This window comes from Crassostrea angulata, chromosome 6 (genome assembly GCF_025612915.1).
Source record: "Crassostrea angulata isolate pt1a10 chromosome 6, ASM2561291v2, whole genome shotgun sequence".
NCBI classification, from domain to species: Eukaryota; Metazoa; Mollusca; class Bivalvia; order Ostreida; family Ostreidae; genus Magallana; species Magallana angulata.
In genome coordinates this window covers 56,215,627-56,230,668 of record NC_069116.1, presented here as the reverse complement: position 1 = coordinate 56,230,668, position 15,042 = coordinate 56,215,627, and the positions used below count along the sequence as shown (strand labels likewise).

The 15,042-nt window shown below is 33.0% G+C and overlaps 1 protein-coding gene across 4 annotated transcripts in view; it reads left to right on the top strand.

The window, feature by feature from the left end:
* Positions 1-15,042, top strand: part of LOC128187035 (TOX high mobility group box family member 4-B-like) — a 31,337-nt gene that overhangs the window by 147 nt on the left and 16,148 nt on the right. For 2 of the 4 annotated variants that reach the window (XM_052857108.1, XM_052857109.1), the window contains exon 2: positions 4,927-5,049. Coding sequence is in view for 1 of the 4 variants with exons in the window: in XM_052857105.1 (XP_052713065.1) it covers positions 13,559-13,627 (69 nt within the window). In the remaining 3 variants the exon portion in view is untranslated. Of the gene's footprint in view, positions 1-16; positions 168-4,926; positions 5,050-12,864; positions 13,628-15,042 lie in introns of those variants that run through there. The other 2 variants (XM_052857107.1, XM_052857105.1) reach the window with 2 other exon arrangements.

Sequence of the window (15,042 nt, the reverse complement as noted above, 5' to 3'; positions counted from 1 at the left end):
AAATTGTATATATATGTTTTTATTTGTGTATACGGTAAAACTGTAAACATGAAAATAGAAATTGAAACCGGAAGTTGACTGACTGATTCCTTCACGGCACGAAGCAAAAATCCTCCCATGCTTTTCTAAAACAGTTCTTTTTCCGACGAGGAAAGAAGACCAGAAAAGTATATCATAGTTCTTTTAAGCACAATTTTCCAACCATAACTTTAATTTAAGTTCCATATTTACACGAAAAGTATATAATATTAAATAAGATTATGATAACGTGCACCTGCTGTTCGAATTTTCTCCGAAAGGGTTAAGCAGGTCCTGTTCAGTGTGTGTGGTTAGTTCAACTAAGCACCAACTGTTGGTGCTTATTTTTTAAAATGATGATGAAGATTACAAATGTAACATCATTATTTATCGATATGCTGTGTTCTTAAATATACAGCTATTTGAATTAATGATATTTTACTAGTTTGGTAGGGAAAATGTGTCTTTAGGCTTGAGATATACACGTCTGAATATCATAAGTTCAAGTGTGGAATTTTTCTTTATCTGAGAATAATTCTTCAGGTTTCTTTTGGCGTTGTTTTAAGTTCATCTGAGCTGAAAACTCAAGTGAGCTAATATCTGGTCACTTTGTACGTCTTCCTTACTTAATCAAAACATTTATAGTTTTCATTGTTGGTACAGTCAAACTCCGTTATCTCGAAATAGATGGGACTGTTTAAAAACTTCAAGATATTCAAGGATTCAAGATATCTAGGATAAAATACTTAAAAAAAATAAGTGGTTGGGACTTACAAACCTTTGACATATCCACTGTATTCAAGATATCATGTTTGAGATATTGAAGTTTATAACTGTTGCTTTAAAAAATCTTCTCAAAAACCAATTTGCCGGAGTTAATCCCCAGAGGATGGGGCTACAATTGAGAATCAAATTTTATACATAGAAATACATTTTGAAACATCTTTTGAAATCTTTTTCTCAAAAACCATTTGGCCAGAAAAGCTGTAACTTGTGTGGAGGCATCCTTAGCTAGTGTAAATTCAAGTTACCTCAAATCAGGATCCCCATGAGCATTTTTTAGATAATTTTTATATTGATCTATAACTTTATTATGCCTTCAAGGCTAACGATTTTCATGGAATCCGATAAGGTGAAAATCACTGTTTCAAGGATATGTAGATTTGTCGCCAATGACCCTATCAATACAAATGTAAATAGTAATTGCACTCCAGTGTACATTTAATTTCATGGATCAACCTATAACAATGATCCACGAAAATTGGTATTCAACGAATATTGATGAAACTACAGTATCCCTGCTTTGGAATATGTCACTGACAAGATTTCTCCAGGCCTATCTATCCTATGCAGTCCTTTTCACCTTTTTCCAGTTATAGCCTATTCTTTTTATTTCCACCTCCGAATCTCTCTGTCAGGTGTTCCTTGGCCTGCCCCTCTTTTTCATGGGATTCCATGATAGAGCTTGCCTAGTCTATTATATGTGATGTGATTTTGGATAATTTTTGAAAAAAATACCAGCTGTTGAAATTTTCATTTTCTCACAGAATATTGCATATAGGGTACACCATTATTCCAGATATGTTAGTGTTTATCAATTCGGGGTTGACAAATGGATTATGGATGCAGTTCACATATTAAAAGGAAACTTGGTTTGCTGGTGCCCCATTGACAGCTTTTCACTTGTCTGTAAATTTTGGTGATCCATTGTGATTTGATTGGGGTAGACAAAAAAATGGTAAAATTTGCATGCCAGCAGTACAATTCACATGTATGATTTGTTTAAATCATGACTCTTGGGGTTAGGGTGGGGCCACAACAGAAAAAAAAAATCTAAAAACAAATGTCTTAAAGAAAAGGAAGGCCATAATCTGTCATTTTTATATTGAAGCATCTTTACATAGTGTAAAATTATGTAAGTTTAAATCATGACCCCTGGATGGGAATGGTGGGATCATAATATGCATGTATTTAACTTATATTGATACATAGGAAACTCTTTAATTAGGACAGGGTACCAGTAAGAGGTTTTTTTTCACATAAGAATAGCTTGTAAAAATCTTCTTCTGAATGATCCTGAATAGCAGCAAAATCACAATCCTAATGATATGTACATGTATATGGAAGAATCCTCAGTTATTTGATAATAATATGTAGCCCAATTTTATATATAAGTAAATAAGTAAAAGGAGAAGAAGTTTATACTGTAGCATGTAATCAAAAACTAAGTTCAGGTGAACAATGTGGCATTTGGGCCTCTTGTTATTGTTGATCAAACTGGGAGTGCATTTAAATCACTGATTTAGCAACCCCATTTACATCACTGATTTACTTAGCAACCCTCTCCCACCCTTTCCAATTTACATGTACTGATTTATTTTGGCTTTAAAAAATTCATGGCTACTCCCCCTGCCTTGGCCAGTATAGTATATGTGTATTAGTATTACTGACCATTGGATAACTTATTGAAAGATAAATTAATAATTCATGGAGGTATATGTCTTGAACAAAAATCAATTAAATCATGTTATGCAAAACATGTAGTTTAATATAATTTATATACATTTTTTGCCTTGGATTTTGTTTTTATATTAAAAACAAAGTAATTTAATTGTTTTTTTATATAAACATAATCAAAGGGAAGACAAACCAATAATCTTGATAGTTTAACAAAATCTATAAGAGTTATGTCCCTTAATGCATTTTGTTTGGTTGGGGGGGGGGGGGGGGGTTGAAACATGTATATAATGCTTTCATTATTTAAAAGCATTATACCAGTACAAACATATTTCAACACTCACTTAACCTGTTGCACTTATTCAATTTATTCAAATCAAATCTTGGGTGCAGTCTGTTACGAATACCTTCAAGAAAAGCTAGAAAGATTTTTCATAAAGTATTCTAAAGTCTCACTTAAATTGATAAGATTATTTTGGTAATATGGCTCTTGATTGCTGACAAATTGATGTGGATCTTCAGTTTTAATAGCAAAAGATGTTTACTTGATTTTTTTTCCAAAGAAATAGATGTTGCAAAGCAGTTTATCTCCAGTGAAATGCTAAATAAAGTAATAAAAGTTGGTTAACAATATTTGATGATTTTTCATTCACCCAGATGGTATGTTATTTTCAGAATTCAAATATTAAAAGGTCCTTCACACACGATGTGTTATACTTTTTATGAGAGTTTGTAAATTACATTTGAAATAATTAAAATTATTTAAATCTATATTTTAATCCAGATATTCAGCCTTACTCTGTAGCTCGGTAAATAAACGTTTGACTATATACTGACCTTAAGATTCCGAGTTCAAATGGCAAGGACTTTTGTTAATATGAATTGCATTAAGTTTTTGAAAATTAAAATTTTCAATATCAAGATAATCACATCTTTAAAAAAAAATGCCAGTTTGTGTTTGTTTAGTGGTCATCTTCACAAGGTGTAAAGGAATCTTTATTAGAACAGTACAAAACACCATAAAACAGAGAGTTCAGATGACCTCTCAGTGTTGATATAAGCAGATTAAATCAAAGGTTTTTGTTTTTTTCTCAGCTCCCCCTTCAATGAATCTTGTGAATGTCCAATTTTTTTTATGGCTTGGACTAATTGCTTTTTAAAAGTAAATGTATCTATAATAATAAGATTTATATTCAAATCCATGACCAGGAAAGGAGATACCTGGAATAGATTTACCGAAAAAAAGTGGCTATTCTAGATATTTAATTTAAGTTATTTATGTTATAAATATTTTTTGTATATGAATATCTATTAGTATTTTTTAAAATGAAAATCAGAGTTCTTCTTCTTCTTCCTCTTCCAATAAAGTGCAGGACTCGTTGGAGTATCATCGCACTTCGTGTTTCATCGGGGACTTTAAGATTTTTTTTCATACTTTATAAAAATATATATACCGGTATATCTATTTTCTTCAAATGAAAACATATTTGTAGTCATCAGCTGTAATACCCAGCAGATTTTCCAAAAAGCCCCCTTTGTTCTATCTTGATTTGTAAATAATATCAAGCCTAAAATGAAAAACATGTATTAATTATTTATAGAACTGTTTTTCATTTAATGGAAGCTGATTCCTTAATTAGTAATTTAAATGCAAATATTATTTATTTTTTTAATCAACCAGAAAAATATCATTTTCAGAATATCAGAATTATGAATTATACACTTGGTTAGTTAATAAGTACTTCATATGTCAAATTAATTATGAATAGAATTAATCATACAATTCAGTTCAGGCTGAATATAACGTGCCTATATGGAATGATAATTCATTAATGCAGAGAAGGGTTGTTTTTACCTGTACTTTTGATAAGTACTGGACTTAGGGTTGGTCACGAAGTAGGAAGTGTGTTTACCTGTTTTCACCTGTTGTTCCGCATTGATTAGCAAGAAAATAACAAAAATCCCTGACATTTCCACCATTTTTATTTGCATGTTTGCTATTCTCCATTGAGCTTTGTTTGGCAGCTGTCAATAATATTCCTTTAACTGTATTAAATCTAGACTTTTGAAAAAAAAAAAAGAAAAGAAAAGCCCTCATCCAGTGTGGATGGGGCATTGTATGTAATGATTACTATCAAATTGTATCTTTAGACTGTCATTTCATTTCACCAGGGGATCAAAATCTACAGAAAAGATATTTTTCTTTCTTTTCCCTTTGAACTTCTTGGAAGAAGTGCTTTCTTTGTTGTTTTTATTTGATGACAAAACCAGCTGGCCATTGCAGATGTCGAGTGCAAATCTCCTCTTTGCATAATAATTCTTTATGGTATTAAAAATCAAATTAGTGTGCACGTCATAAATGGGATATGTGATTTTGATGTTAATTAGTACTGGGGGACTTTGTGCCATTTTTTTGTCATTTGATGTAATTGAATTTGGTATTTTTTGCAGTCCAGAAGACACAGATGCTCTCTTCACACTCTGCTGACATTCGACATTGTAACAACTGATTAGAGGGATTTGTAAAAAGCATCGTCAACAAGAAATTGGGTCATTTCCACAGATAATGGAGAGGTAAGTTTGCTCATCAAGGTTCAAGGGTCACCGGCAATACTAAATGCTGTGGTATTGAATAAAGTTATAAAAGCAGCCTCTGTTCAGCAATATTTTACGTTTCCAGACAATTTTATTGTCTGAAAGTATCAAAGCTTCCATTGATACCCAAATAAGGATCATTACATCAAATATTTAATTGCTGATACATTAAAGCAGGTAACCTTGGCTATTCATGCCAGATTTAGAATTTGAGTTTTCTCCATTAGCCATAAATGTGAGAATGTAAACAATGTCTTTTTAAGTCTGTTTAAGTGTCATCAAGAAGAAAGACAATGTCCAATACAGTTGAAACCCCATCGTGTACACTAAAAGCTTAATTAAATCTTGTGTTTTTACACATTGTCACCTATTAGACAGTGTCTGCCATTTACATCTCTATTTAAACTGTGTACATTCATCGTCTATTTGTACAGATGAAGAGTTCTGTGTATAGAACAACTAGGAAGTGTCCAATTGTCTAGGAGACATGCTTGTTGTTGATCACTGAGTGTGTACATCTAGACAGTGTCTAATTGTCTAGGAGACATGCTTGTTGTTGATTGCTGAGTGTGTACAACAAAGCAGTGTCTAATTGTCTAGGAGACATGCTTGTTGTTGATCGCTGAGTGTGTACAGCTAGACAGTGTTCAATTGTCTAGGAGACATGCTTGTTGTTGATCACTGAGTGTGTACATCTAGACAGTGTCTAATTGTCTAGGAGACATGCTTGTCGCTTTGATCTGAATCGACTGCTGATGAGTGTGTACAGCTAGACAGTGTGCGATTGTCTAGGAGACATGCTTGTCGCTTTGATCTGAATCGACTGCTGATAAGTGTGTACAGCTAGACATTGTGCGATTGTCTAGGAGACATGCTTGTTGTTGATCGCTGAGTTTGTACAGCTAGACAGTGTATTATTTTCTAGGAGACATGCTTGTTGTTGATCACTGAGTTTGTACAGCTAGACAGTGTCTAATTGTCTAGGAGACATGCTTGTCGCTTTGATCTGAATCGACTGCTGATGAGTGTGTACAGCTAGACAGTGTGCGATTGTCTAGGAGACATGCTTGTCGCTTTGATCTGAATCGACTGCTGATGAGTGTGTACAGCTAGACAGTGTGCGATTGTCTAGGAGACATGCTTGTCGCTTTGATCTGAATTGACTGCTGATGAGTGTGTACAGCTAGACAGTGTGCGATTGTCTAGGAGACATGCTTGTCACTTTGATCTGAATCGACTGCTGATGAGTGTGTACAGCTAGACATTGTGCGATTGTCTAGGAGACATGCTTGTCGCTTTGATCTGAATCGACTGCTGATGAGTTTGTACAGCTAGACAGTGTGCGATTGTCTAGGAGACATGCTTGTCGCTTTGATCTGAATCGACTGCTGATGAGTGTGTACAGCTAGACATTGTGCGATTGTCTAGGAGACATGCTTGTCGCTTTGATCTGAATCGACTGCTGATGAGTTTGTACAGCTAGACAGTGTGCAATTGTCTAGGAGACCTGCCTGTCGCTTTGATCTGAATCGACTGCTGATGAGTGTGTACAGCTAGACAGTGTGCGATTGTCTAGGAGACATGCTTGTCGCTTTGATCTGAATCGACTGCTGATTCAGCTCAGACCTGATTTATGGTTATGACTCCTTCCTGTCAGGTTGTCCACAATAATTCTTTATTATGTTGGCCAGATCAAGTTAACCTAGGGCTGACCTCCATCCTATATAAGTAACCCATTGACAGATTGAAGGCATGTAGATCTGAACTTTAGCATGATTTACCAAATTGGGAAGAAGGAATCGGAACTGTCTCCCAATGTCGCTGCAAATCAGACGGTTTTCACATAAACAAATACTGTAGGTGGAGTCTTCAAACACTTACTTGATTCAATGACATGCAATATGAGTTTTTATATTTTTTGCATCAAGTACAGTATTACAACAGATGTTTAGAGTCCTCAGGGTTTCAAACTAACTTGAAACTTTTGCTTGCCAGATGGGAGCTGTTCCATCCCAGGGGCCCACATCCAAATTTAGTTGCCCACACTTTCATACGACCTATGGGGAAATGAAAAAAGGAAACGATTGGATAAAACTCGAAACAAAATATTTGTTTCAAAATTTTAATTGCCATGCTGGCAACTGAAATTGCATTTTCAAATAATTTCAAACCCTGGTCCTCTATAAATAGATTTTTGCTAAACTAATGAATTGTAGTGCAGTTTAAAAATTACAGAAACTGTTGTTCCTAAAAACCACAAAATGTTGAGTATTTATTGTAGATGAAGAAGTGTAATGCAATAGTTATTGCTGTATTAAAATTAATATCACTTATAAATAATTCTGAATCAATTTTGACTATAACACTCAATTTGATTGGCTTGGCTAAACAGGTTTTAATTTATTGCTGTAAATTTGAATAATCTTGAGTGCTATGTTAAAGTTATGCATGTTTGAAAAAGTAACTCTGTTTTGATAGTCACAGTGTCTGCATAAAGCACTTCTTCAGCCCTGCATGCTGAGGCAGTTCAGAAATTAGATTTTGAAAAAAAATAATTCAAAATCCACTTCATTGTCTTTGTTTAATGTGAATAGCCAAGGAGCACACCTAAATCTGCATCAATTTGATTATTATAAAATCACACGTTTCAAATTTCACTGAAACTAAAATGAGTATTTGTTTAATGTAACAAATATTTAAACACATGAGAATTAAATTGAAATCTTGATACTACATATTGTATCAATAATTTTTTCTATCAGTCATTTAGATAAGTAAAATAAAAATACATATATTGTCCTATGTTGAAAAGATTTGTCTGTCTTATTCATGTTGTCTATTTCTTTAGATAATGCCATTTTTGACAAGATTTTCCATCACTTTACTTTGCCTTTGACCTTATGTCACTTCATTGATCGGAAAGATTTAAGTGACCTTTTATTGCGGTATATGGTTTGTAAGGTCATGACCCCTGATGACCTACTTGTTACTGTTGTTGCATGATAGTATGTCATTAATACTTTTATGATATTTATATACAGTTGTAGTTTTTTAGCCAGAGGGAATTTTTTTTTACGTCTTTGTGTATTGCATCGTACAGTTTCATAACTTCTGTGACAAGTGCAGATAACTCATTTTCTCACATGCATGACAGACAGGAGTCTTAATGTCCAATGACTTCTCTACCTCTTAATTAATACCCATAATCTTAATTTAATAATCCAAAAGAAGCTGCATGAAGTCATTAATAATTAGAAACTCTCATCAAACTTAAATGTCGTCCAAAAGAGAATAACGTCATTACAAAAGTAACGAAATACCAAAAAATTCTCAGAACCACCATCAATATTTATCAAGATTCATGAATAATTAAGTTTTCAAAATAAATTTTAAGATTGCAGCGGCATTGAGGGAATGAATGGTCATAAAATTCGGAGTCATTTATTAACAGTTATTTTTGGCGCGTTGTGATGTGATTCATGATGATGACTGTTACGCAATATCAAGAAATTTGTGATCGTAAAGTTGAGTTTGGTTGACACTACCAGGCCATCCATCAGCTAGGTGACAGGATGGACAGTTGTGGGGCAGGGGCAACATGAATTAGCAAGGTGGCCTTATTATGATCCATCATCTGGACAGCTCTGTCCACGGATTAAGCAACAAAGCTGACCCCCTACGACCTTTCAAAAAGAATGTTACTTTTGTTTTCGCTTACCCCCTGTTTTTGTACATTTCAGAAAGGGGTGGATTTAAAGATTTTTGGAGTTGAGTTGTTTAAAAATATATTTTGCATCTTTAGGACGAAAAATGCTGTTTGATTTTATTTTTTAATTTGATATAAATTTATAATTCACCTAATTTAAAGAAATTGGCACCCATTTATCAATAAAGATTTCTGTCTCTTGAGAAATGTTGGTCATAAATGATTCCTGGTAGTGCATGGTCCCAAGTGGACGTCAGAGGCGCCAAAAGTCGATTAATAAAACAGCATTACGAGACTCGGTGTCATTAGAAGATTATTTAACAAAGTTGTTGGTACTAATTTAGTTTCATCACCTCAGTGCATGTTTTATGAGGAACTCATTTTGATTTAATTCAAAATTATAAAGGCTCCATTGTTTGCATTACTGAAGAATTAATGAGATTTTTTAGATTCTTGGGAAAAAACAATTTTTCACTAAAAATAGTGGCAATTAATAATTACTTTCTGTTAAATTTAGAAAAAATTTGTACGATTCAAAATCTTTTTTGAAAGGTTTATTGTAATTTTTAGCAATTAAGCACTCGTTATCATTGTAGAAAAGATGTTATTTTGAGTGATTTATTTACAGTATACTTAAAGCAAAAGATTGAATTAGCAAAGATACAGAGCTCTATTTTACTTGATGAAATACTTGAATGTGAATTGTCAATAAAATATACACAAGCATCCTTTTTAAATCAGAAATCAAATTCTCTGCATACCCCCCCCCCCCCCCTAAAAAAATAATTACATGTACAATATAAAAAACCCCTCCAAGAAAACTAAGATTGCAATAGATACTTATGCTACTTTTAAGAAAAAATACATCAACTGTATATATAAATACGACAGTCATATTGATTTGAAAGTATGAAAAAGGAGGAAAAGAAATATTTGAATATTAAGACGCATTAATACACATAAGGTCATGGTACTAAAAGTTGTGACATATTTGACTGTTGATACACTCTCTCACTTGGGAGTTTAGCGTTATCCAGTAGATATTGGCGCATTTAATTGGTACGTCACTCATTTATCACACCTTCTAAAGTACGCACTACTCTTTGGAAATTCACAGATCTTTGATCTAAATGTTATATCATGTGGCAATTCGATAACATTTGAATAATTGCTACTGCTTGAATGATTTTGTTCTTATCAAAATCAAGTAAAGTGCATATACTGTTTTTTATATATTGTACCCTTTATGCATCCATTAATTCAGCTTTGATATCAAATACATGTATGCTGTTTAGACTATAGTGTATAAAAATTTCAACATATTCATATGTTGCAACACTCTTGAGGTATGTTGCATCAAGTCAAGCATCAAATGTCATACAGAAAAGTCCATGCGCCAGGTCAAAAGGTGAAGGACAAACCATACTTATGATTATTTTCATAATGACGTGAATTCCATTTTTTCTTTGTTATGATTAATTTCACATCGCAAAATAAACAATATACAGAAATTATATCTACATTTGTTTCCTTTAAAAACTTTTGAAAATTCCCAAACGTAACGGATGCAAATAAAATGTTACACATTTTACCCCGTTTTCACAAATTTTGTGACAAGCAAAAAAAAAAGGATATCCAGAAAAGCGACAAATTGTCTTTCCTTGGCTTTGAAGAACACCATTAATGTGTCACAATGAGCGGGACCGGTCCTGGGAGAACGTACACTGCTTCTGCATGATACACCTTAACTTCTCTATGTTCATGTACGGTAATCATCCAATATAATTATACAGTACTAATTAGTAGATGTTTACTTTCAAATATCTATCATGGAAGACATTATTTAGGTAGATCATATTCTTTTTTTTTTTCATGATGATCTTTTGCTACCATTTTCATGTTGTAAAAATTTTAAATTACCATGCAGAAATGTAGTAAAACAAAATCACAAAAAATAACCAAAAGAACAAACATTACTGATTTACTTCATTATTGTAAAAATTCCAGTACATATGCAGGAATAAATTGGAAACATTAAGGAGTACTATCTCTCTTAACAAAAGAAATTGATTTCCAGATTATATTGTTAAACCAAATTTGAGATATGTATTTTCCTTTTTCATTAGAAAACCAAAAAAAAAACCATGTATTTGTTAAAAATTAAATGCTGGCAGATATACAGGGGATGATGATTTAGTACATGAAGATGCTTATATATAAATGGGCCAGATAATGAATGACTTTAAATTTATGCTTGGATATTTTGATTTGATGATTTGCTTGTGATTGGCAAATGACATAAAACTCTTTTGAAAAATTTGAATAATGAAATGTAATGTTAGTAAATCATTGATACTTTTATATTCCTGTAAGGTTTTTTGTCCCCTATTCATAATTACGGAGTTATAATTATTAAATGATTGTCACTTCGCTTGACAGTAGAGAGAATGATAAAATTCACACCCCCATAGAATTGTAGGGACCCTGTATAATAAACTGTCAGGACACCAGCAGTCAAAGTGTGCTTAATATAGACAAATCATTGGTGGAATAACCAAAACAGAAACCGCTCTCACTAACTTGAGGGATACGCATAGTCGCACAGTCAATATATAAGAAGTGCTGTCTGCAATCGCATAACAATTTTGCTCTTTGTTTTAAACTCAGTTCCATAAGAAGAAGATTTCACTCGGGAATGGAAAAATGGTAGAGGGAATATTTGAATAGACTCTTATAACTTAAATTATATCGTATCAAAGCAATATTCTTTTAGTTTCTGCAAGGGATGGTTCTCACAATTTTTACACACAATTTTATGTGGATATTGGTATTTCACGTTTAGTTAGGAATTTGCAGTATTTCTACTTCCACCCCAGCTAGGTTTATGGAGGCAATAAGATAAGTAGATGCTACGTGGATGTTAAATACAATAACTGCACCAGAATTGAAACCTGCATATGTTTAATTCTTAATAAATGAAAACTCATGACAAAATGAGCAAAATATTTATTGAATTGAAGCATGCTTGATAGAGATGTAATTCAGTATGGCAAACTATTTCTTACAGTAACAAAATAGCGTTTGTCCAAGTTATCACTGTGCTAACTAAGCCTCATGAGTTTGGTGTACTTCAGTGTGTTGAAGTTCATAAACGTTAGGCATTTATCTACAAGGGAAAGTAGGAATATTTCAATTGATAATAAAGTTCATCTTGTGGAAGATTGATTAGGAAACAATGTTCATGATTTCGTTTCACAGTAAGTTATGTAAAACTAGGCAGATAAGGGTTTAACCTTTTTGTGAGATTGGGATTTTAACCTAGTCTGCATAGCTAACATTTCGAGACAAACATTCATTTATATAATCATAAATTGACAGATTTTTCTGGAGTCCATATTAGGTAAAATAGTGCCAATGTATCCTTTCTCACTTATATGTATTCGTCCCTGCCTGATTTTGCCTGAAAAACTCTCTGATAGCAAATATGGTCTTAAAAACAAATTTTTTTTTTTTTAAAGAAAAGTTCCATATCATGGAAATTCTTCAACATTCTATTTACTTGAAGTAAATTAATTTTCAATTTTTATAAGTCAGGTGGTATCGGACTGTATAATTCATGGAAAACATCCTGCACTTGCTTCACTTCATTCATTATAATATGCATGGGTGTATTTTAATGAAGGGAAAACTGACTCATAGGTGCAGTTTATAGTGGCTTAGGTTAGCAGTACTTTGTAAAAATGTCCGAATCCAATTACCGAATAGATCATGTGACCTGCTTGTTCTATGTTATAGCTGGGTTATGAATTCAATCTCTTGGTAATTTTATTGAAAGAAAATAAGTATCCATATCTGACAGATGAATCTAAATTGAATTGAGTACTATGACATTGTTCTTCCATCGCAGTAACAATCTGAATCCTATGAACAATTTATGAAGTTGCACTGACATTAATCAATAGATAATTTATGGCACAGTTCCCGGGATTCACTTCTATTTGTTATGCCTTTTCAGTTTTTATCTGTTGAAAAAAATTAAAGCTCGATATTCCAGGCTGATTCACTCTGGACAGGTGCTCTCTCAGATTCCGCAATTTCTTTTTTTACGGACATCTGCTGGTTTGCTACGAAACTTTCAGTCTCGCGACACAGCTTCTATGGAGTTCATTGAATTTTGTCGTCAATAGAAGGCTTAATACCCAGCACGTGTCCTCAGTATAATTATTTCAATAGAAAGGACACTCATTAAAAAGCAACTCTGACCGCTAGCTGAATACTGTTCATAACTCTACATCAGAGCTAGCCGAGGGTGAAATTGCAAAGATCTTCACTTTGAAATTTGTTTGCTGCATCTTTTTGTAAAGTGCTGTTCAGTTGTTTGTAATAATAATGCGGATGAGGAATTTCTTGTGATTATGAGCTCATTTTAATTTGCTGGACGATAAATTCAGAAACTGGTGACCCTTGCAGTCCAACACTGTCACTTTTTGTCCTGGTAGTGCACACAAGAGCAGGTTTCTGTGTGACCATTGTGAGTGCATTCAAATCCATCTTTTTAGGAGCAGGAGATTAGGTGAATTAATCCCTTTTTGAGTGCAATATAATATTGAGCAATTTGTTTGTAATGAGGGGATGCTTACTAAGGATAATTCAGCCCTTGTGAACTCTGAAGGCTTGGATAAATAAATGCTGATATTGATTGGATGATATTGCTGTAGATTATGACATTCAGTGACATAGAACTTCGATTCGGTCTTGAGTACTCCAAAAGTGCCTGAAACCATGAAGACTTGTGCTATTTCTTCCCATGGATACAGTCCTAAATTAATCGGCTGTGCAGCAACATTCAAGGTAAAACTGCTCCATAGCTGGCCAGTCAAAAGAACAGGTTTTGTGTATGTTTTCTTGAGAAATGTTGCACTAGATTTGAAATTATTTGATATGCTGGCCATTCTCTGTTGTCAATGAATTTTTATTGGTAGTCACAATTTGTGTATAATATTGCTGCCACTGATTGGGTGTGGATGAAATTACATCGATTTGTGCTCTAATTAAAATGGTATATACCAGTGCATGAAATAGGTTTGCTTGTGCATTATGCAGTTTTATAATAAATTGATTAGAGATTATTTATTCTTGAGATGTCCTCAAAATTATAGATAAACATATCATATATGTCAACAGAACTTGAACATGTACTAAAGAATTTTTTTTTTTTTAACAAAATGCTTTTTCTCTATTTCACCTGTTTAATGCAGAAACTTTGCTAAATAACACAAATATTTATTGTAATGAAGTGACAGAAGTTGTATAAACAGATAAGCTGTACGGTAATACATTGAGATACCCAGTGGTGGGGTCCCAAACAGTTCGTATTGTACTTCAGAGTTCCTCTCAAAGTACAAGGTATAGATTCCCAATATGGAGGCCGCAATCTCATTAAAGCTATTCAGTTTCTGAAAAGTGTAATCAGGGTATTAACTTGATTATTGACAAAGTTTTGTTTTGATTTCTTTTGTGTTTGATTGATCCTATTGACTTTACATTCAGTCATGATGTCATAATTTGGACCCATGCATTCCAGATTTTTTAGCTTAGGGAAAGCTACTATCAGTCTACTGACTCGGAATTCTCTTTCTTGTCAGTAAGTTGAATCAAAGTGCAAGGGAAAAAAGCATGACTTAATAATAGATTGTGCCTTAGAACAAAAGAATTTTACCTATTTTAAAAAGTATTGCTGCTATCTATTTGTGGTCTGATATTTGTTAAAAATAGTCCATGCTGATTTTAGGACTTTACAAACTAGTTAGTTCCTGATGATGATAATTTATTTGTAAGTACTTGTTTGTACTTTATAAGTCCTGGTTTCACTATAGTTTGCATAAAGAATAATTAATTATCAAGAAATGACTCAAAAGTTCAAGCACTGAATTTGGAACTATTCAGCATTTAGCAGTCAGTACAAAAAAGGGAAGAACGAAATGATTTAGAGTCTTAGTATTAATACAAGATTATGCAAAACCAGTCAAATATTCATTTTTCAAATATTTTGCATCTTATTTAATGTACTTTTATTACTTTTAATTACTTATATCAAGTACATCATTGGTGTATCATCTTGTATGTAGGAAATCATTGTTAATTCTCTACAGTGCATATTCCTCTCTAAATTCTTTCTCTCATTCTCAGACATATGCATTTTTTATAAAAAGGAAAAAAAATGCTACAAAAAGCGAGAAAAAAAAGCACAATATTTTTGTGTGTGC